Source organism: Thalassophryne amazonica, chromosome 13 (genome assembly GCF_902500255.1).
Source record: "Thalassophryne amazonica chromosome 13, fThaAma1.1, whole genome shotgun sequence".
Lineage (NCBI taxonomy): Eukaryota > Metazoa > Chordata > Actinopteri > Batrachoidiformes > Batrachoididae > Thalassophryne > Thalassophryne amazonica.
In genome coordinates, this window is record NC_047115.1 from 3691711 (window position 1) to 3716236 (window position 24526).

The following is a 24526-nucleotide window of genomic DNA, read 5'->3' on the forward strand; positions in this document are numbered from 1 at the left end:
CTTTTGTCTGGGATGTTGTAACACAGCCTTTAATTTTTGGTGCAGTTCAAAATCATTTTGTTCTCCAGAAAAAAACGAAAATGATTGTGTGAAGAAAATGAATTAACTATTTATATTCCAGGGAAGTATTCCAGTGAATTCTGAACTGAAACTTGACTGTTATTTTTTTGTCATTAAAATGTTTTAGTTTAATTAGAAAAAAATCCGGATGTGTCAGACTTTAAAGACGTTTATTAACAGAAACGTTATGCCTGAGCCTGAGCATTATTTTTCTGTTTAAAAAAAAAAAGAAAGAAAAAAGATAAAAAATAAAATTCGACTTGTCGCGTTTCTGGAGAAAATATTTTACTTTGCGACAAATATTATTAACACAATCTGACGTTAGTTTTATGACTTTTTTTTTTTTCATTTTACGTTGGCTGAGTCGTGACGTCACCTTACGAAGTGCTACGTCATCTTGACGATGCGGAAGTCGAAGTGGCGGCGGAGAACGTGAAGTTAAAGCAGCACAGTCTGACTTAAACATGGGAAATAGAAAATAAAAATACAGAAAGACACAAGAAAGAAGAAGAAGAGGAGGAGGAAGGCGACGGCGGCCCGGTCCAGGTCCCGGTCCAGGTCCCGGTCCAAGTGATGCGGCGGATCGGCGTCTTTACGGATCCGGTTCGGTTCAGTTCAGGTAAAGTGACGGAAAAAAGAATCTTTATGTAAGGATTGTGAGCAGAACTAAAGCTCGGTTCTGGATCTTTAGCCACATTTAAAGCCAGTCAAACAGTTTTATTTTGTAAAGTTGTGGCTTCGGAGTTATTCCGTCCAGCACCAGAATCACTCTAAAAATTCCAAATCTGAGCCGTTTTATTTATTAAAAGCTGTGAAGTGTTTCAATGTTTTTAAAGCAGTTCTGACTAACAGAACCAGTCTAAGTCCGTCTGTTTGGTTAAACTGGTGTGGTCCGGCTCGGTTGGTTTATCAGCAGGTTCAGTAAACTGTTTCATCTCATTAGTTTGCTGGTTTCTTGGCAGAGATGGACCGGGCCGTCCAAGGTCTTTGGGTGCGCTCTTCCCCCCCTACCCGGTGGCTGTGGTCTCCCCTGTCCCCCCTGGTGGCTGGTGTCCCCCTGGTTCCCCCCGGCCACCTTGTGGTGGCGGTGAGTCACGCTGTGGAGTTTCTGATGCGTGCTGTGTGGTGGTCCAGCTCATGACTTGGACCCGGGCTATTCGGGTCTCCTCCGGGTGCTGTGGGTCTCCTCCAGTATGGTGTGAGGCTGTGCGTGCCTGGTGGAGGCCCCAAAGCCCGACACCCCTGAGTGTAGCGGTGCCGGAGGCCTCCAGGTCCAGTCTGGGCCTGGATGAGGCTCTAGCCTGCTGGCTGTGGGTTTTCGGGTCCTGTCTGGCACTGAGACTGGGGGCACCGGAAACTTGCGGTGCTACTCAGCTCCTGTTTGCAGGCGCTAAACCTCAGTGCTTGACCGCATATGCTGACAGGTCACAGAGGTCATAAAGTTTCATCATTTTAATCTACTTTAACTTTGTTTAAGCTTCCTCAAGTTGTCTTCAAAGCAAGGTCACCTTCTGACATCATAAAACTGGAAGTGTGACCTGGAGAGGTAACGGTGTTTTCACCCTGGCCGGCTGAAGTTCCTCGACATGCCCAATTTCCTGGATTACGTCACGACACCATCGCTTGATAATAAAACTATTTTTAAACACAACCCTTTTACTTCATTGAAGATCTTCACCATAAAGAATGGAGTTTTATCGCTGGACACATTTACTTCGTCAGAATCACTCGTTAGCGTTTTGTTCTGTTTAATTCTTTTATTAAATGTGGCGCTGTACCTTGGCTCTGATTGTCATTCCGTTACCGTGGTGCCTAAATCTTTTGCACAGTGCTGTATATTATTTGAAGGGACTCTGATGTCGGGAATGTTAATTAAGTATCAATTTTATGTTGAAGTGTTGATGAATAAATGCTTCCTCTTTAGTTAGAACACAGAGCGCCCCCCTCTGGCTGCGCCCCTGAATGCACAGACAGCTGAGAGAAATAAAAAAGAAAAAAATATATAATGTTCAGCTTCTGTGTGTCCAAATTTTGCAGACGGTCTGTGTTGAATTTTGAATTTGACATATTTAGAATGTGACTTTTTATTATGGGTGGTTCTTCTTTCTTAATTTTGAAATAGAAAAAGTTTAGTGAGTTCAAAAATTTCTTCTTTTCTGACTGAGATGAGCAGCAAACAAGACTCATTTCTGAAATAAAAACCAAGACGCTGTTTCAGTTTCTTCAGCGGGAGAGTTATTAACGAGGTTGTTATCGATTAAAAACCAAGATGTTATTCACGCAGACCAGCTCAGAGTTCGCTCCGTGACCGGCGACAGGTTTATTTTAGAATTTGAAAACACTCTTCAGTTTTTAAATCTTAAAGAATTTTGATGTTTAAAACAAGTTTCAAGTTCTTTAAGTGACTTTAAATCATGTTAAATGTGGTCCGACACGGGACGTCTTCTGGAGTTGTTGCTATGTGTTTGTCCCAGGTGGTGAGGTGAGACCTTCCTCTTGTGAAGCACCTTGAGGCGACATGTTGTGATTTGCATGAAAATGCTGATTTGCATGTGGTCGTCCTGTGGTATGTTTAATGTCATGGCCTGAAGACAGAGCCCTGAGGAACATCCTTTGAAACATTCTACAACCCTGGTTTGAGACCTTCCACGTGTGCGCGCGCACACACACACACTGCTTCCTGCTTGTCAAGTAATCCACTAACCGAGAAGATCACCCTACTGAGCAGATCTTTTGTGACTATGTGATTGACGTTATCAGTGGAATCTGTGATGTCATTCGTGAGTGTGGACAGCTGCCTCTTTTTCTAAACCAGACTGATGGGTTTGCTGAAATGTCTTCAGCTGCTGACTGATAAGGATTTTACAGACAGCCTTTATAGATCTGCAGGTATTTCTGTGGGAGAGGTACCTTCAAGGATTCAGTTCCAGTTACTTATTGTTCAGTAACCAGAGCAGTTTGGCTTCACACCAAAGAAGTTGACCTTCAGCCGCTCGTTAGCTTGAGGACTCATTGAACACGAGCACAAATATCAGCTGTTCTTCTTTGTAGGCCGTGTTGACTTTTCACAAAGTTTTTGATGTTCTTGCTGTTCTCTGGGACATTCTGAGGATTTGCGGGATCCCAAAGAAGCTGCTGGACGCCGTGACCAGCCTGATACTGAATGCTGTGCAGATCAGGTGCAGAAGATCTGAAGTTTTCCCACTGGAACACTGGTCAGTTTTTCCATGGACTGGGTATTGGATCAGATTATGGAAACCACAGACTTTGACACTTTTGTTAGGGGAGTTTCACTGACCTTGACTTCGTGGACGATGCTGTGATGTTTGCAGAACCAGTGGATTCTCTGACTGCGGCACTTGACAAGCTGAGTCAGGAATCAGAGGGTCTGGGTTTGTGATAGTCCCAGACCCATACTAAGATCCAGGCTTTCAGTGACTTCCTGGACTCCTGTATCTGTATGTTGTGAAAGTGTTGAACTTTTCGAGACCTTAACTGACCTCAGCGGTAACGTTCATGTCTCTGGGCCCTTGACCTTTCAGATGAGAGATGCCTGGGAAGCTCATGAGTTCAAAGGTCAGAGGTGTTTAGTGATGCTGATTTCTTTGCGGGAGAATGAAGGTCCAAGTCTTCAGTGGTTAGTGACCTAACCTTAGTGACCTAAGTTGAGGACTGGATGTCTTTGGCCCCAGGTCTCTGTGGAGGATCTTTGGGTCCCGCTGGAATGGCTTTGTGTCCAATGAACGGTTTCTTAGTGATCCTCAGATGAGGAAGATCTCTGACACTGAGGGAACTGTAACGAATTTTAATATTTAATAATTTTGCCTCACACGGCGGACCCAGAAAATGTAACAAAATTAAAAAATTTAGATTACTTAATATTTAATGTTGACATGTCCCTCACACGGAAGTACCACAGTACTGTATACTGCAAACTGAAATATTATTAATTATTTAATATTGAATGGCTTCCTTATGGGTGATCAGGATGACTCATGAATACTTATACGTGAATAGTTTAAACACCATTAATCAGTCTTTGATCTGAAAGTCATAGGTTCCCGGTATGATTGATCAAAACTCTGTTTCAAGTGAACACATTAAAACCACTGGCATAATATTTACACATTTATTTACATAGACACAGGGATAAACAGGTGACTGACGTTTTGAGGATATGTGTAATGATTCATAGTTTTATTACGGAGACAGTCTGTTAATCACAAGATGTTAAAATATAAAGCAGAGAAAGAATAAATTTCTGGAGTTTAAAGGGAATAAATCTGATTGGAATTTAATGATGAATTTGGGTTCAGCAATTGTTGTTTTATTATTATTATAATAAAGAAAATTACTAAACGGATATGTGTAGCCACTTTTCATCAATTGACAATAAAGCCCTGAGGTTCACTTAACTGGGTGCCATTGAAGGCGGTTCTGGGCTGCAGCCGGACTACAGACTGCAGGTCCAGCTTGTTTTGCAGGCAGAGCCGAACATGTTAGGTTGGTGGTTCCATTGAAGAGGGTGATCGACCCACGAATTAAGGTTTAGATGTTTGTTCTCAAAAGATACTCTGGCGGCTTTTAAAAACCTGTAGAAGACCAAATTAAAGTCTTCGTATAAATTTAGAAAAAGTTCAAGGCTTGATAAGGAGAGTTGTGAAGTTACAGAAAAAGAAACAAACTCGCTTTTAATCGGAAGAACTTGGGTAGGAAGTTGTCAGAAAACTTGACTCAAAAAGGCAGAAAACTTGACTCAAGCCTTAAAAGTTATCAAGATTGGCATGTTACCATTGAAAGTTGTGATTAAAAAAGAAACAGAGCAAAACCATGAAAGAAAAAAAAACAAAAAACAAATGAACAAAGAAGCCACGTGGTTGAACAAGCAACCAGCAAAAGTAAGAAAATGAAGGCAAAAAGAAAAAGTGGAAGAGAGAGGAGCGGTTCTGTTGTTCAAGACCTTTTAAAGGGAGCCCTGTCTTTGGATAAGCTCAACCTATTTGGGGCGTTTAGTTGCTGGCCACAAGGAATGTCAGAAAAACACATCAGATAACTTCTTTTCTAACTGAATATAAGATTGCTAAGTTTTGTAAATTCATCTTAAACAAGAAATTGATTAAAGAAATAAAATGTGTCACCATGAAAATTGATTAATAATTCAGGAAATAACATTTGATATACATTAACAGTTATAAATGGTTTTACCTGAAGGAAAAATGTTAACAGGTTAACTTGGAATATATAATTTGTCTTTTGATTAATTATACAACAGGAAAAAGAATGTTTCTTTGTGCTGGCCTGCCAGGAAGAATTTGTCGGCCTCTCCGCCAGCACACGGCGGTCCATGATCGTGGTGTTGGCCAGTGCTGCGCACATGAGGAGAGAGTTCCATCATTCTGTCCGTGAGCATTGAGGGCTTGCTGTCCTCCAGCCTCTGCAGACAGAAGAGCTTGCTGCCCCTTTCAGCATCTGACAGTTCAAAAGTTTTGAGGAAGTGATCCTTGATCACTGCGTATTGCACGACTTTGACCTGCACACTTGCATGCACATCCTCATGACGATCCCACCCGCTGTGTTCCCAGCTGGACGCCATGCTTTGTTCCACCTGCAGCCACACACTCTGTGCTGATCACTGCATACAGTGAAGAAAATAAGTATTTGAACACCCTGTGTTCTCCCACTTAGAAATCATGGAGGGGTCTGAAATGTTCATCTTAGGTGCATGTCCACTGGTGAGAGACATAATCTAAAAAAAATCCGGAAATCACAATGTATGATTTTTTTTTAATAATTTATTTGTATTTTACTGCTGCAAATAAGTATTTGAACACCTGCCAACCAGCAAGAATTCTGTCTCTCACAGACCTGTTAATTTTTCTTTAAGAAGCCCTCTTATTCTGCACTCTTTACCTGTATTAATTGCACCTGTTTGAACTTGTTACCTGTATAAAAGACACCTGTTCACACACTCAATCAATCACACTCCAACCTGTCCACCATAGCCAAGACCAAAGAGCTGTCTAAGGACACCAGGGACAAAACTGTAGACCTGCACAAGGCTGGGATGGACTACAGGACAACAGGCAAGCAGCTTGGTAGAAGACAACAACTGTTATGATTATTTATTAGAAACTGGGAGAAACACAAGATGAATCTCCCTCGGTCTGGGATTCCATGCAAGATCTCACTTTGTGGGGTAAGGATGATTCTGAGAAAGCTCAGAACTACACAGGAGGACCTCGTCAATGACCTGAAGAGAGCTGGGACCACAGTCACAAAGATTACATTAGTAACACATGATGCTGTCATGGTTTAAAATCCTGCAGGGCAGCAAGGTCCCCCTGCTCAAGCCAGCTCATGTCCAGGCCTGTTTGATGTTCACCAGTGACCATCTGGATGATCCAGAGGAGGCATGGGAGAAGGTCATGTGGTCAGATGAGACCAGAATAGAGCTTTTTGGAATCAACTCCACTTACCATGTTTAGAGGATGAGAACAACCTCAAGAAAACCATCCAAACCGTGAAGCATGGAGGTGGAAACATCATACTCTGGGGGTGCTCTTCTGCAAAGGGGACAGGACGACTGCACCGTATTGAAGGGAGGATGGATGGGATCATGTATTGCGAGATTTTGGCAAACAACCTCCTTCCCTCAGTAAGAGTATTGAAGATGGGTCATGGCTGGGTCTTCCAGTATGACAATGACCCCAAACACACAGCCAGGGCAACTAAGGAGGGGCTCTGTAAGAAGCATTTCAAGGTCCTGGAGTGGCCTGGCCAGTCTCCAGACCTGAACTCAATAGAAAATCTTTGGAGGGAGCCAAAACTCCAAACCTGAAAGATCTAGAGAAGATCTGTATGAAAGAGTGGACCAAAATCCCTGCTGCAGTGTGTGAAAACCTGGTGAAAAACTACAGGAAACATCTGACCTCTATAATTGCAAACAAAGGCTACTGTACCAAATATTAACATTGATTTTCACAGGTGTTCAAATATTTATTTGCAGCAGTAACATACAAATAAATTATTAAAAAATCATACATTGTGATTTCTGGATTTTTCTATTTAGATTATGTCTCTCACAGTGGACATGCACCTAAGATGAAAACGTCAGACCCCTCCATGATTTTTAAGTGGGAGAACTTGCAAAACCGCAGGGTGTTCAAATACTTATTTTCCTCACTGTAAGTTTTTAGGAAGTTGTAAAATTTCACTCTTAATTTTGGGTTTTCTGGCTGCCCAAATAAAATTTGATATAGCTTTGTTGATGTCAGCTAAATCTTTGGAGTCAAGAAAGGCAAATATCATAGACACTGGATAAATTAATTTGGGAAGGATTATCATTTTAATAAGGCTAATTCTTCCCAAAAACCAAAATTCTTCCAAACTGTTAATCTATCTTTAATATGACCAATCACAGGAGTAATGTTTACAGAATGTAGCTGACTAGTTTTGGGTGTAATATGTATTCCTAGGTATTTTAATCCAGATGGAACCCATCAAAATGGTTTCACAAAAGTTGGTTGTGCCTGGTCATAAGCAGTTAAAGGCATTTCTGAATTTCCATAATTTACCTTGTACCCGGATATCTGCCCAAATTTGTTGATACAGTCGATTAGAGCCGGAATGAATTTTACAGGATCTATCAAAGTCAAAAGAATGTCATCAGCATATAATAAAATTTTATGCTGTTATGTCCCTATCAATATTCCCTTGATATCCTCATTTTGCCTAATTGCTATCGCAAGTGGCTCTATAGCCAAATTGAACAGCAGAGAAGAAAGTGGACTCCCTTGGGCCGTTCCTCTTCCCAGTCTGAAAGGTGCAGACAGCAGGCCATTTGTCAGAACAAATGCCATAGGCTTGTTGTATAGAAGTTTTACCCAATTTATATTTTCTTTAAATCCAAAACTTTTTAACACTTCAACCATATATTCCAATTCAGTGTGATCGAAGGCCTTTTGGGCATCCATTGAAGCACCGATTCCTGGTATTTGAGTTTGATTAAGATGTTGAATAATATCGATAAGGTGCTTAATATTGTTCAGTGACAATCGCCCCTTTATAAAGCCAGTTTGGTCCATATTAATTATGTCAGGCACAACTTTTCCAATCTCGTGACTAATATCTTAGATAAAATCTTCATGTCTACTCCCAGTAAACTAATTGGTCAATATGTTCTGGGTCTTTATCTTTTTTTTTTGGTATAATGATAATGTTTGCAATGTACATAGAATCTAGTAATTTAGAATGTTCAAAGGAAATATTAAAAACACGCTGTAAAAGTTTACTAATTTTTCCTTTTAAAATTTTATAAAATTCCACGGGGTATCCGTCAGCACCCGGACATTTACCTGATTGAATAGATGAGATGGCCTTTTCAATTTCTAATATTGTTATAGGTCCTTCTAATGAATTTGCTTGTTCTGGTGATATCTGAGGTATGTTTAAGCTGCTCAAAAAATGCCCTATTAATTCAACATTGCATTGTTGACTTCAGTGGTGTACAGTTTTTCATAAAATTGTTTAAAACATTTATTTATATGCTTATTATACATATAATGATTGCCAGTTTCACCCTGTACTGCTGGTATAAAGCTGCTCTCCAAAGAGTTTTTTGCCAATCTTGCCAAAAGTTTATTTGATTTATTACCAAACTCAAAAAGCCTCTGTTGTGCAAGTAGCATATCCTTTTTCAGCTTTCTTTGTTATTACGTCAGACCTGACTTGATTTAGATGCAAAATATTCCTCTTCAAGTTTTTTTTTTTTTTTTTTTTTTTGTGTTCAATATTAGTTTGTTCTACTAATTGCTTCTTCTTCTTACAGCTAGAATATATTATTATCCCACGCATATATGCTTTATAGGTATCCCATACGATTCTAGGGTCAACATCATCGTTATCATTAAAGTTTAAACAAAAATCTGTATGTTCTTCAAGTACTTTGACAAAGTCTTCATTTAAAAGCAACAGTCTATTCAACCTCCAGGAAACCAAACGATCCAACGGTCTAAGTGGTTGCATTGCCAAGCTAACAGGAGCATGATCAGACAATGCAATAGTCCCTATCTCTGAACTGTCAACTATGGACCAGATGGTCTGACAAAAATATGGAATCAATGTGCGATGTTGAGTGTGGAAGAGAGTGAAAAGTGTAACTTTTCAATTAAGGATTAAAGTGCCTCCAAATATCTATCAAATTTAACTCTTCTACGATATTTTTAACTGCCGTAGCATTTTTAGACTGTGTGTTTTGGGGAGGACACCTGTCCATAGCAGGATACAAGGAGCAATTAAAGTCGCCTCCTATGACTATATTTGGACAGTCCATCTCAGCAATTTGATTAAGAAGCACTGCAAAGAAATCATCATTTACATTTGGGCTGTATATGTTACCAAGCAAGATTTCCTCCCCATGAAGATTACCCTTAATTAAAATGATTCTACCATCTGTATCCTTAAATACATCTGCAACTGTAAATGGGAGCTTCTTGTGTATTAATATTATTACTCCCCTTTTGTTTGTTGAATATGATGAAAAATAGACTTGTCCAACCCACTCCCTTAAATGTTTTTTATGTTCCTCATCAGTGAGGTGCGTTTCTGTAGAAACGCTATTTGAGTCTCGCTCTTTCTTAAACTATTGAGGATAGCTTTACGTTTAACTGGGTTGTTAGGAACTTTTACATTCCAGATACAAACCCTGATGCTCATTAAAAATATTCAAAGTTACCATGTACTGTATTCAAACATACAAAATTACTGTAAAGCACGCCGAGCCTTATATTTGTCTTTGTGCTGTAACCAAACAGAAGGGTTCCAAGCAAGAACTAAACACACAGTTTGGACTAACCTATAACGAAGAACTAACCCAAGTAACAGCAAGACAAGATGCTATAAAGTAGAGATGAAAGTAATAATAAAGAAAAGTAACAAACTCGTCATATGCCAGATCTATACTAACTGCTGTGAATATAATATTAATAATAAACAAAACTTTTACATCACAATGAAACATTAGTGAAGACAAATTAGCATCTTCACGTATAATAACGTAAAGAAGCTCACTTGAGATTGTATATTAAAGCAACAAGAATTGTTCTGTGAACATCTGTTCTCATGTTAACTTCACCACACTGTTCATTTGTTGACATGTATGTGCTCTGGATCCTGTGTGTGGGTCATATCAGTCACTTAGCGATTGTCTTAACACAGTCATTGATTTCTTCAATGTCAGAGAGGGATGTGGTGGTTCCGTTTTGATTGAAAATCTTAATCACTGCAGGGTAAACAAATGCCTAATACGGGCTTCACATAGCTGTCGACGGGCACTTGCGGACTCCTGCCTCTTTTTGACAACTTCAGCAGAAAAGTCTTGGTAGAAGGAGACTCTCCGACCGTCCTCTTGTAATTCTCCTTTGTTTCTTGCCACATCAAGAATCTTTTGTTTGTCAGTGTAGTTGTGTAGCTTCACGAGGACAGCACGCGGGCCGTCTCTGCCATTTCGCCACACAGGAGGTCCCGTCCGATGGGCTCTTTCAATTTTTACGTGTTAGTTGCAGTCCCAGGACTTTTGGAATCCACTCCTCAAAAAAAGACACCGGCTCTCGACCTTCCGCACCTTCTTTCAAACCTGTGATCTTAACATTCTGGCACCTGTTTTGATTCTCGAAGCTGTCGAGTCTTTCCAAGGCCCTCTTAAGAGTTTTCTCCATGATATGTAGCTTAAGTGCATTTTCTGTCGATGCATCCTCCAGAACAGAAATGCGCTGTTCAGCGGTGGCCATCATCTGTGCCATGTTGTCGAACTTATCTGAGAGTGCAGTTACCGGTTTAAGAATGGCATCTTGTTTCTTGTCTAGCATTTCCTAGATACTCTTGGTAACCTGCTCCACTATTGTGTCTTCTTTCTGAATGTTCACTTCTTCATTATCACTCACTGTGCCACCGGCCTCGACCCCATCCTGGCTAGCTGCAGGCATGCTAAAGTTAGCATTACCTTTCCATCCTCCTTTCCTTCTTTTGGCCGTTCCAGAAGGTACGAAAAAATTATCCAGCGACATGCTGAAGTTTAGCACTGCAGTGTTACTAATTCACACAGCAGATAGTGCTCTCAAATAATAGTTTAAAGCTGGGCTTACACTGTGCGAGTTTTGGCCCATTTTAGCCCATTTTTCACTCGTGCAAGAATTTTTTTTGGTTCGCACCGAGTTTCAGCTTAATCGCGCGTCCTGCATCGTGTCGTATACATGGAGTAATGAGCTGCGTTTAACCTCTCACGACCACCTCCCGATCGGCAGTCATATGGTCGGATGAAAATCAACTCTGCTTGATAATGTGGTCAGCCATCGTGAGGGTATCCCGCTGCTGAAGCAGCGCTACGAGCGTCTCTCACACTGTCCATATGCAAACACCGGAGAGAACATAAACAGTGATCATCTCTTTGGGAGAGCAGCTTCTGTTTCTTTTTCCCCCCTTTCTTCAACTCATTTAAAGTCTTTTTTTTTTTTTTTTTTTCTTTTTTTTTTTTAAAGTTTGATGTCTCCCATCAAGAGTTTTTGTAAAAATAAGAAATGTAAATAAAGTTTGAAAAAAAAAGAAAAGAAAAAAAAGCTCCTGTTTACGTTTTGCTTCTGGAAACACAAGTCCAACGTGTGGGTTTTGAACGTACAATGAGAGCAGTCAGATCGTATCAGAGCATCGGGCCGTACAGCGTGAGAACATAAATTGCACGCTCTGAACTTTTACACCGTGCGGTTTTGTCACACAGTCTGAGCTGGAGCTAAGTACGATTGAAAATATGGTACAGAGTCTGCCAACCTAAGAATTACGAACTCTTACAGAGGTGTTTGTAGAAACACCGCATGTCTGACGTAGACAATCTCACCATGACACTGAGGTCCAAAAAACAACAACAAAAAAAAACAGGTTTCAGAGCTTCATAAAGGAAAGCAGAGACTAAAATAAATAATCCACTCATGATGATGATTAATACCTGAATCAAAGAACAAACCATGGAGGAGATGTTCAGATGTTCCAGGTTTGTCAGCTGATCTTTGAGGGTGTTGTTTTTGGGTTCTGGTCCTTCAGAATACTGGATGCAATGTTGATGGTTCTTTTTTTGATTGACAGGTTATCATGACAAAAGCTGGTTTTGTTATTGATAAGCTGCATATTTCTTGTTAAATTCTTGATTGAGAAAAGAAAAGTTTGCAGTTCAGTAGAAGGCACATAGCAAAATTACTCAACCAACCAGAGGCTGATCAATAACCAATCAGCTAAACACGGCAGAGCTGAAGATCGACTTTGGAAATGGAGATGAAATCTTAAAATTTGCAGGTAAGTTGGGTTTTTTGTTTGTTTGTTTGTTTGTTTGTTTTTCCCTTGAAGTCTTGCACAGTGCTAAAGCTAGCTAACTAGCACTCATTTCCACACCTCGTTAGTTAATTAGTGAAGTAAATGAGTTTGTTCACGGTAACGAGGAAACAGCTAAAGCAAAGTTCTGATTTGACAGTTTTCTGTCATCTTGCAGGCTGCTGATTGGCTTTTTTTGTCAGCCAATCAGCAGCCTGCAGGTTTGAAATCAGGCAGTAAGAAAACAGCAGCATTCCTGTTTTTGTCCATTTTATTCTGCTGCTATTCTGTAAATAATAAACCTTTAATAAATAATAATAATTATGATAATTTGGTGTGGACCTGCCAGGAGCTGCTTCCTGCCAGCTGTCGGCGCTGCTCCTCATTGGACCAGAGCAGCGGAGTCTGCATGCAGCGGGTGACGGCATTGGTCAGCGGCTGCAGACAAGGAGGGGCGGGCTGAGGGACTGAAGGATGTGATCGGAAGAGGAGGAGCTGCAGGAGGATGAAAATCCACAATGAGCCGGCGCTGCTGCAGACAACAAGTGTTCGAGAGAGAGAGAGAGACAGGATAAAGGAAGGTTACGCTGCATCCTGAGAGCCCAGGCCAAGGTTACCATGGCAACCCCAGGGAAGCAACCGCAACGGAACTGACAGTGGTCCAGTGGTAAAGTTAAAGGTACGGTGTGTGTGTGTGTGTGTGTGTGTGTGATGGGAGGGGCGTCTGCAGAATCCTCTTTGCGGAGTCCAGGAAAAGTCGGACTAAATGCTGCTTATCTCCTGCACATGCACTCAGCATCTGAAATCACCACGGAGACACATTCTTATGGCCGGAAACTGGGTGCAGAGTTCAAAGTTCACAGAGAGACCCAAACTTAGTTCAGGTGATCAAGTGACCCATTTTCACACCCTGCTCAGAGTGCTGCTCTCATTGGACCGACATCTCTGCTATTATGGAACTGTGGGACAGCTCGCGCCCTCAGATTGAGCTCGCCGACTGCTTTCTCCATCCTGCTCAGTGTGCTGCTCTCATTGGAGCAACAACACACAGAATGTGTCTCTTTGTCTCAGATTGATCTCTTTCAGTACAGCTTCTTGTTGTGACTTTAACACCAAGTTAACTTCAGCCCAGACACAATTATAATCTTTTGTTTTTTGTTTTTTTTTTACACACATTTTACAAACTTCATGTCTTGACAGTAGCAAGGCTCCCATTTTGACTTAAATGGGAATTGATTGGTAATTCATGCAGATACAGTTTGTCCACAGTAGATTCTGTGATGAATGATATGTGCACAACTTAATCATCGGTCTGATCAGACAGTGGGAGGGAGAGGATTAACACCCAAGTCAATCTCCAACTGTAAATGGTCATCAAAACATTCAATCGTATCTTTCTGAACTCTTCCGCATCAAACTCCATCGTGTCAGTGTTTACAATGTTCATAAACTTTTAAGTTTCTTAAATATTTATTACAGCCACTCTTAAAACTTCAGTTCTCTTTATAATTTTAGAATTGATTTAGATGAGATATACTCATTATCTCACAGGAAAATATTCCAATAATCTGGGAACTACTTTTTGCGCAGGAATTCATCAAGTGCATCGGCCGCGGGCGCGTACTGACACAGAATACAAAGAAACTATGGAAAGTTGTTTGGCCATAACGTCCACTTTTAGCTTGTCATAAGCTAAGCTAGTGGCGCTCGTGAGAGTGTGCCGTTTTCATACAGACCTGCCTCCAAGCCCAGACCTCCTCCCACATCCAGAAATGGTTCATCGACATAGAAACATCACAGAACTTTGTGTCCACACCTGAGACGTAGCATTATTTATTGGATCTTCTGGAGGTCTCATCGCTGACTGAAGAGATCAGCTGATCCTGCCGGCCTTTGTGACCTCATCAATCAAAACATGTCACACATGAGTTCAAACCTGCCTTCAGCTCTCACTGACCTGTGAGTTTAGGTTCAGCTGGTATTCATCACAGTGTCCCAGCTGGGGTGGACCCGTGGTCTCAAACTGGTTTTTGTACTGACCACATCACAGTGAGCGAAGCTTCAGCCCGTGCCTCATTCTGGAACCAGTTCCAGGTTCATATAGAGAAGTCTGGTCCAAGAAGAGGTTTATGATTCAGATCTGTGGTGTCCATCCCCATAGTGACTCTTAAACCGTCCAATCACATCAGGGCTGGTGTCAAATCATCAGTGATGTTACTCTAATCTGACTGCTTTTTTTCAGTAATGAGTCATCTAACACAATCTTTCCAAATCAGTAATCAGATTAAAGTTACTTCTCCGAGTCACTGAGTGTTACTGGTATTTTTGTATTGTGGGTTGATCGCAGCTTTAAAACAGGCGTCCCAATGAGATGCAGGGGAGGTCTGAACTGCCCTCTTTCAGCCAGCTGCTGCACAGAGCCACATCCACTGTGCAGCTCAGCTCCGAGTGGAAAAACAGTTGTCTCTCAAAATATTAAGGCTTTTTTTCCCACCCAAATGCATCCAAGTCTCTTTCTGAGGATGACATGACGTAAAAAAGCTGATTAAAAATGTTCTTACCTGTCCGTCTGGTTGTGTTTTCTGCATAAATAAACGTTATCCATTCTTCATGCTCAGACAGCAAGCCAGGGGCGAATCCAAGCCTAGACTAACGGTCCACTTTTGACGACATTTTTTCATACTATTACAACTACTAATACTACTTAGAATAATAATATAATAATTTCAGCAACTAAAATGTTTAGAAAGAATTTAAATGTTAGAAAAATGTTACAAAGTTTAATAGTTATATTTATAAACAATGTAGGTTAGAAATTGTAAGTTTTACCGTTACAGTGCTGTCAACAGTTAAATATGAGGTCAAGAAAGAGGTCTTTATTTATTTATTTTTTATAAAACAAGAATTTATGTTCACTGAAGTCAAGAAAGGGTGACTATAAAGTGAGCATTGGCAAAAAAAAAAACGGGTTATCATTTTCATGTTGAGGTGGCGGGGGGGGGGGGGTTATTGACAGCTGTTGAAAGTAACTATTAATCTGACTTAGTTACTTTTAAAATTGAGTAATCAGTAAAGTAACTGTTACTTTTTCAAGGAGTAATCAGTAATTGGATTACTTTTTCAAAGTGACTGGCAACACTGCAAATCATGTTTGTCTTCATGGAGAGTAATTCTACGGTAACGTTTAGCCAAAGTACGGCCACATTTTGTTTTTGTAATTCTGTGATGGTAGAATTGCCCTGGAACATTATAGAAGTGGAAATCCCTCCAGGAAGCTCTTGAAAGCCATCTTCCCCAAGAGCACCTCCTATCCGTCCATCACTAACAACCCCGGCATTCAAAACGTGCAGTCATTGTGCACGTTTGTCTCTCTCTTCCTGTGACTGATGACATTTTTGCACCATCACTTGCTAGCTTTTGTCTGTACATAAAGACGGTGCTGACCTTTATTTTGAACTCTCCTACAAATTGTAAAGATAGTGTTTATATACAATCCAAAGGAAGTCATCCATCTACCCCTGACAAACGGTGAGTTTAGGTCGGTGCCATGGATCAGGACTGACATCACAGCCAACAGGAAGATGGTTTCTGAGGTCTAGGTCTGGTAGGACATGCAGGTAGAATCTGTGTCCATTATCTATTTGGAGATTTAGTTACAGTTTTTGAAAAAACAAATTCCTGCCATTCTGCCTTCAGTGTTGAGATTGTTTGTAAATGAATGTGGAGGATTAATGTTGATAACCATCTCTTCTTCTATGTGTCTTCTTTTCACTCCAGGATGAAAGAAAAGCAGATGACCTACAGACCTGCTAACCCAGTACTCATGTTCAGCAGACACTGCAGCAGTTTGCTGAGGAGCTCAGTGGTGGACCCTTCACTCAGCTGTAAAGGTCCACAGAAGAAGCTGTGTATTTAGGTGACAAAGGTGCCAGCATGTCTCAGGCAGGTAAAGTCCTCCACCTGTATGTGGAGGTGAGGTCTGTCGCTGAGGACGAAGGCAAGACATTAGGGAGAGGAGATGAGGAAACCAGCTTCATGACACATCAGTGTCCGGACATCCTCCCTCACTCCCAGAGGAGCTCAGCCCACTCCAGCCCCAGCCCAAGTCCAGAACTGTTCCCAGTCTCACATTCCCAATCTATGGAGCGAAGGCTCAACTTGCCTCTCTCAAAATCCTCCAAACACTCAGTCAGTCTTCAGGTCGAAAAACCTGATGCTACACACTGTCTCACACAGGTCCAGTTCCAGGATATGCTGTATGACAGATTGGACCAGGAACTTCAGGTTCTCACACCTGGAACCTCTGGTCTGAGTCCTCGTGGCTCACTGGCAGATACCTGTTCCTGTGACCTGGATCCGTACCACAGCCATGCACTGCCCTCCCCATTTTCTGTGTCATGTGAGAGACTTAATGTCCCCTCCACACCCACAACCAACCAAAGGTCACATGAAGCCCACAGGATTGCCAGTGAGGAGGGAAAGACATCTGTGGTGACATTCAGCTACGTAGACAAAGCTAACATCAACAGAATGGGCCGCCGTACTTCAGAGTGCCAGTACAGGTCAGAAAATCCTTTTCTCAGACTGGAAGGAGAGCTGCTGCCTGTCCACCTTCAGAAGAGGCTAAGTGACCCCGGTAGATATGACGCGAATGACTCTTACCTCAGTCAGCTCTACTCATCGTCTGGCAGCCCGTCCCCACATGTATGGCCTTATCTGCAGAGGTCCATCATGGATGCTATGGCCAAAGAAGCCACTCACAGGGCCATGGAGGAATTTGGTTCTCCAGAACTGAATCGGCGATTTGCAGCTCAAAGGCAAAAGGGTTACACCCCAATTCCACCGCCACAGTGCAGGTCCTGGGCAGGATCACCTGTCTCATCTCAGATCTCCCTCACTCTCCCCTCAAAAACCCAGCTCTCAGAGCTGCACAAGGGAGTCTGCTTTAGTTCAGTAAACGGCTTACCCAGAAGTCCTGCCTCTGACAAACTGTCAGCCCACTCTGGGTACTCAGTGCTGCCAACCTCAGCACGCTGCCCTCCTGCCACAAACCACCATCAGCACAGCCCCACCTTGAACAGCAAATTTCATCCACCTTTACCTGCTGGGAGACCCACCGCCATTCAGCATGAAATCCCAGCTATTGGCACCACCAGGAACCAGCCCTTGGACTGTTCTCCGGGGGGTGGCATCACCCAGTGTAGTCTGGGCACAAGCTGTAATACTCAAACACACAACATGAGTTGTGAAACTAATGATGTTATTCACTTTAGTGGTCGCAGTCATTTCAGCACTCCCAAGAAGACTTGGGGCAACCTGTCATGGTGCAGTAGCAGAACCAATGACGGTCTCGTCACCTCCCCTTCCTCAAGCCCTGAAATACCAACTCGACTGTCTGCCACTTACCGAGACAGACATCCGCCCTCCCCGACACCACCACAAGCTGAGCCCCTGAGGTCAGGCAGTGCCAAGGTGGAAGCATCTCTGGTAAAAGAATCCCACCAGTATGCCGATCTTCATGGGCAACACTCCCCTGAGCTGCCGTGTTCATGGGTCACAGGTCAGAGCCACCAACTGATTAAAATCCAGCGGAGATGTGACTCTCCTCTCGCCTCAAAGAAACACCTCTTTTTGCCAGCAGGTTTGCAGGGTGTGGACAGTCCTTGGTCACTGCTCCTACACCCACAGAATCAGAGTTCTTCACCTGGCAAGGATTTGAACGGACTTCAGCACTACCAGACTCCACAGTACAACAAAGACCACAAACTACCCGGGTTAGGGTGTAGAAAGACGAGTGATCCCTTTGATAAGAACACAGATACTCTGCCTGTCAGCTGGACCTTTAGACACCAGGACAAGGAGAAGTTCTGTCAAGAAAACTACATGCAGTCCTCCGCTGGGTCTTACACCCAGAGCCAAGAGGACAGTCGACAGAACCATGGATTGGGAACGGTCCAGGATTGCACTGGTTTTACTGGAACATCATCTCAGAGCTCCAGCGGAGTGACGGGCAGTTTGGGAGACGGTTCCCAGTTGGACAGAAATGACGGCCTGTCCCCGGAAACCTCCAGCCATGAGACAGAGGACTCTGGTTCAGGGATGCAGGTTGGCTGTTGTTGTTGTTGTTGTGTGATGTGAGGTCGGCAGCAGAGCTTCAGTACGCGCTCGCTGTGGAAAGCTTTATTTATTTATTTTTAACTATGTACACAGTGATGCTGCTGACGCTCAACATCCTTACTTCTCCTGCAGAAAACACATCCCACATACACCTGGAATTCTAGATCATCACCGTCTCAAACTGATCCTGATAGACTTTATAGTCCTTCTCAGGTCTCACCCAGAGAACCAGGTCACTGGGGTCAGAACAGCCTGACTTTGATCCCTGTCAGGTCTTTGTTACATCACACAGCAGAGTTTGAAAATCAAAAGATGAAGGAAGACACACAGAGATGCAATAGTACCAACACTTTGATAACCTCTGGCTTTCAGAATTCAGTTTTTAATGTTTTCAGATATTTTGGATACCAACATGCAGGGTGACATCACATAATTCCTCCTCAGTGGGTTGGACTCATGTTTTATGTTGTTTTTTTTATTTAGGTCTCCAGACCTCAGAATTAAACTATGAAATCTCTTCTTCAGACCTCATAATTGTTAAAACAGCAAAATCTTTTTCCCTTCTTCTTAAACACGTACAACACTTTGTCCATGTTGTGGTTCTTGGTTCTGGTTTTGTGCATTACATGGCGCTCCTGCTGTTATTAACTGGGGGAGGAACCCACAGTCCAGGTTAGCGGAGGCTGATTTCTGGTTCTCTGGTCCGTTCCAAAAAAATAAAGCAGTCAGTAAAATCAAAGCGGCGCAAAGCTGAAACACTGTTTGCCGGAGCAGGGCTGGCTAGCTGCTAAGACCCAGGACCAGACCTAGTTCATAGTCCTGTTCCGGGGTAGTCGACTCCTCAGGTTCCAGATGTGTGAAAGTCTTTCCAGGTGTGGAGGTCATGTAGCTGGACCGTTATGGTTGTTCTGGCAGAACTCAGAACAAATGCAGTTTGTGAAGAAAATCAAAGATTGGGATTGTGAGGCAGACTCAGTGGGCGGCGCAAACACCTGGCTGGGGGCGTGTCACCCACCTGGAGGAGCCCCCCCAAGGTGATATCATGTGGAGACAAAATCAGATCAGACTGACAGTACATTTTCTGAAAGTTGGAGCAGCAAAAGCGAGGATTTACGTTTTTCATTTTGGGGGGTTTGAAGAAAACCGTGTTTTCACAATATGTCACCTTTTAAAGTTTGACTTGAGTATCTTTACTGTTAGTCTGTGTTAGAAATTACAAGTGAATCTTTTCTTTTTTCTTGTTGTTCTGTCGGTGCAGTCGGGTGACAGTTTGGTGGCAGCTCAGCCTTCACGATCTCAAAAACTCGCCCGAGCCAAGTGGGAGTTCCTTTTTGGTCCGAGGGAGGAGAGCTGCTGCAGCAAAGGTACACTTCCACTATGAAGTGATTGTTTTCAGTGTTTTATTCCCGAGAATCTGCCATTTGACCCCAATGGTCTTGACCTTCACCCAAATGATTGACCCCCAGCTGACCATGCCAGGGCAATTCTGGAATTGCCTGTGTTCCACATTTGTACCAAATTGAGTTTAAAATCAAATTCCCTGATGTTTGCCAAAAATAATGTTATTTATGTTTATGCTTTTATTTTTCATGTTCAACCGTCAAGTTTAGTAGAAATTAGTAGAAGGAAGTGGGAGGAGTCAGCCAACAGGCACAGGTGTGTTTGACTTTTATCAAATTTTACCTTGCCCCGACAATTCCACAACCCACCAATAGTGTTTGCCAAGTTTGGTGGACACTGGAGTTAGGGGAGAGACATAATTTTGACCTAAAGAACTTTGACCTTTCCCAAAACAAATGCCTTGTTATTGTTATTTTCTTGTGTGTCCACATTTTGGTCTTCTTCCCACTGCTGCCTGTCAGGCTGGTTTCCCTGTTTGTAGACTGGAGAAATGTGGAGTTACATTGTGTGTTTGTGGATTTAGAAAACGCTTACAACAACAGAAGAGTTGTGATATTGTATGAGGAAGTCTGGTGTAACAGAGAAGTATGTTAGGGTAGTGCAGGACATGTACAAGAATAGTGTTACAGCGGTGAGATGCGCAGTAGGAATGACAGACTCATTCAAGGTGGAGGTGGGATTACACCAAGGATCAGCTCTGAGTCCTTTCTTGTTTGCAGTGGTGATGGACAGGTTGACAGATGAGATCAGACAGGAGTCCCCATGGACTATGATGTTTGCAGATGACATTGTGATTTGTAGTGAGAGTAGAGAGCAAGTTGAGTCTAGTCCGGAGAGGTGGAGATATGCTTTGGAGAGAAGGGGAATGAAAGTCAATAGATGCAAGACTGAGTACATGTGTGTGAATGAGAGGGAGCCCAGTGGAATAGTGCAGTTACAAGGAGTAGAAGTGGTGAAAGTAGATGAGTTTAAATACCAACTGTTCAGCGTAATGGAGAGTGTGGTAGAGAGGTGAAGAAGAGAGTGCAGGCAGGGTGGAGTGGGTGGCAGGAGTGATTTGTGATAGAAAAATATCAACAAGAGTGAAGGAGAAAGTTTACAAGACAGTAGTGAGACCAGCTATGTTGTACAGTTTAGAGACAGTGGCACTGACAAAAAGACAGGAGGCAGAGCTGAAGATGTTGAGATTCTCTTTGGGAGTGACAAGAATGGACAGGATTAGGAATGAACATATCAGAGGGACAGTTCAGGTGGGACGGTTTGGAGACAAAGTCAGAGAGGTGAGACTGAGATGGTTTGGACATGTGCAGAGGAGGGACCCAGGGTATATAGGGAGAAGGATGCTGAGGATGGAGCCACCAGGCAGGAGGAGAAGAGGGAGGACAAAGAGGAGGTTTATGGAGGTGCTGAGGGAGGACATGCAGGTGGTTGGTGAGACAGAGGAAGACACAGAGGACAGGGTGAGATGGAAACGATTGCTCTGCTGTTGCGCCTCCTAATGGGAGCACAAAGAAGCAGTCCAGCAGTAAGCAGGTGAGGACGGGTGTTTCTGTTAAATGGTAAATGGACTGCATTTATATAGCGCTTTTCCATCTGAATCAGACGCTCAAAGTGCTTTACAATTATGCCTCACATTCACCCCAATGTCAGGGTGCTGCCATACAAGGCGCTCACTACACACCGGGAGCAATAAGGGATTAAAGGCCTTGCCCAAGGGCCCTTAGTGATTTTCCAGTCAGGTGGGGATTTGAACCGATGATCTTCTGGACTCAAGCCCAACACCTTAACCACTAGACCATCACCTCCCCTTCTGTTGATCTGTTAAAGCTGCAGCAGGGCCAGGGATCCGGGTGGGGGGAGCCATCTGTGTCCTTTCAGTCTCTTTAAGCTTTTAATAGGGATTTGTGTCTCACACTCACACTGTCAGTGTGAGTGTCCAACGAACTGAGAGACTTCTGTCTCAGGCCACATGGAATGAGACGTGATTGTGATCAGCAGCAATCTTTGTGATGCTCATCAACATCTGTTTATTTGTAACATTAACGTACAAAAAATAAACAAAACAAATTAGACAAGGTGCAGACTAGTGAGTTATGAAGATGTCCACCGTGTCGGTGGGGTGGGGGTGTGTGTGAAGCGCATTCAGTCAGTCTACGTAATATTTGCATGAATACCTTTGTCACAGCATGATCATGGTGAACGTGAAACACCATAAAAATGGTCAAATAATCAATAGAATTGTTGAAACCAGTCAGCTGCTCCCCCAGACCTGACTGTCAGTCTGGATATGCGTTTGTTTGAACTATGCTGAGGTTTTATGGTTTAATAAAGTATGACGTGGGATGATGATCCTGCACGTCTGGCTCTGAGTGGAGGAGAAACAGGTTCTTGTCAGTCACATGGCCCAGCTTAAACGAAGTGCAGTGAATCGGTTGTGTATGTGTGCTGTTAAATGAAACCAGGAGCGATCAAAGCACACACACACATTAGAAACCAAGCAACAGTGGCCTCTAGTGGCCACCCAGTGATTAACAACAGAACATGATAACTTGACCCTTCTGTCTTTATATTATTTTGCTTGTTAAAAGATACCAACATGACCCAAACTAGAAGGTTCTCTGGTCCTCACCTGAATCTTTTCACAGCCCAGAATCCTTACAACTTGAATACGCAGCACTCTTTATGGACTTACAGAAAGTCTGCAGACTTACAGAGTCCGTGATCCTGCTAGTCAGAGGAATAATGTTAAAATATTGACCTGAGTAAAGGCTTCTGGGTTCACAAACAGCTGAGCACCGTGTGCCACAGGGGGAAGAGTTATGAATGTAGAAGAGGGGTAGACACACCCCTCTTCCAGGTCAGTTGGTGATGGGTTCAAGCAGCATGATATGGAGTTAAATTTGTCTCGTTAATACTTGCAAATGCACAGAGGGTGATTTACAAATATCCCTTGATTTGTATATGTGCTTTGTGATCCACAAACACAAATTTCTGATTTGTTACTTGTGTGTGGGATTTTACAAATAAATATGTATTTGTAAATATATCATTTTTGTTTTTTTGTTTGTTTTTGTTTTTTTCTTTTGTAAAAAAAAAACAGCCATTTGCAAAACTGAAAATTCTGTTTGTGAAGTGTGATTCAGCATTTGTGGATCACCAATTAAATGCATTCATCATGTTGCTCACCAGTCCACATGTGTTTTGTGGATCTGGATAAGGCATTCGACCGTGTCCCTCGGGGCACCTTGTGGGGAGTGCTCCGGGAGTATGGGGTCCGGGGTCCTTTGCTAAGGGCTATCCGGTCCCTGTACGACCGCAGCAGGAGCTTGGTTCGCATTGCCGGTAGTAAGTCAAACCTGTTTCCAGTGCACGTTGGCCTCCGCCAGGGCTGCCCTTTGTCACCGGTTCTGTTCATTATTTTTATGGACAGAATTTCTAGGCACAGCCAGGGTGTAGAGGGGGTCTGGTTTGGGAACCACAGAATCTCGTCTCTGCTGTTTGTGGACGATGTGGTTCTGTTGGCTTCGTCAAATCAGGACCTTCAGCGTGCACTGGGGCGGTTTGCGGCCGAGTGTGAAGCGTCTGGGATGAAAATCAGCACCTCCAAATCCGAGGCCATGGTTCTCGACCAGAAAAAGGTGCTTTGCCCTCTTCAGGTCGGTGGAGTGTCCTTGCCTCAAGTGGAGGAGTTTAAGTATCTCGGGGTCTTGTTCACGAGTGAGGGACAGATGGAGCGTGAGATCGATAGACGGATCGGTGCAGCATCTGCAGTGATGCGGTCGCTGTATCAGACCGTCGTGGTGAAGAGAGAGCTGAGTAGGGGGGCAAAGCTCTCGATTTACCGATCGATCTACTTTCCGATCGTCACCTATGGTTATGAGATTTGGCTCATGACCGAAAGAACAAGATCGCGAGTACAAGCGGCCGAGATGAGTTTCCTCCGCAGGGTGGCTGGGCGCTCCCTTAGAGTTAGGGTGAGGAGCTCGGTCACTCGGGAGGAGCTCGGAGTCGAGCCGCTGCTCCTCCACGTCGAAAGGAGTCAGTTGAGGTGGCTCGGGCATCTTTTCCAGATGCCCCCTGGACGCCTCGCTGGAGAGGTGTTCCGGGCACGTCCCACTGGGAGGAGGCCCCGGGGAAGACCCAGGACATGCTGGAGGGACTACATCTCTCGGCTGGCTTGGGAACGCCTTGGGGTTCCCCCGGAGGAGCTGGAGGAGGTGTGTGTGGATCGGGAGGTCTGGGCGGCTTTGCTTGAGCTGCTGCCCCCGCGACCCGACTCCGGATAAAGCGTAAGAAAATGGATGGATGGATGTTGCTCACTTACGCAATATTGAGACATTCTGAGTGTAAAACTTAAGTTGAGCTTCACAAATATCTAAATCACTATTCACATTTCCTTCCAGTAGATGGCAGTGTTGTTCTTAGCATTTTGAGGGGGGGGACGCAGGGTGTGTGTGTGTGTGTGTGTGTGTGTGTGTGTGTGTGTGTGTGTGTGTGTGTGTGTGTGTGTGTGTGTGGTGTGTGTGTGTGTGTATATGTGTGTGTGTGTGTGTGTGTGTGTGTGTGTGTGTGTGTGTGTGTGTGTGTGTGTGTG

At 43.2% G+C, this 24526-nt stretch overlaps 1 protein-coding gene across 2 annotated transcripts in view; it reads left to right on the top strand.

Moving 5' to 3' along the window:
- The first annotated feature begins 632 nt into the window (after positions 1-632).
- Positions 633-24526, top strand: part of LOC117522820 (PH and SEC7 domain-containing protein 1-like) — a 114703-nt gene continuing 90809 nt past the window's right edge. The window contains exons 1-3 of one of the 2 annotated variants that reach the window (XM_034184224.1): positions 12838-13093; positions 16192-18519; positions 19790-19895. In XM_034184224.1, coding sequence (XP_034040115.1) covers positions 16348-18519; positions 19790-19895 — 2278 coding nt within the window. In that variant the 5' untranslated portion in view covers positions 12838-13093; positions 16192-16347. Of the gene's footprint in view, positions 675-12837; positions 13094-16191; positions 18520-19789; positions 19896-24526 lie in introns of those variants that run through there. The other variant, XM_034184225.1, reaches the window with a different exon arrangement.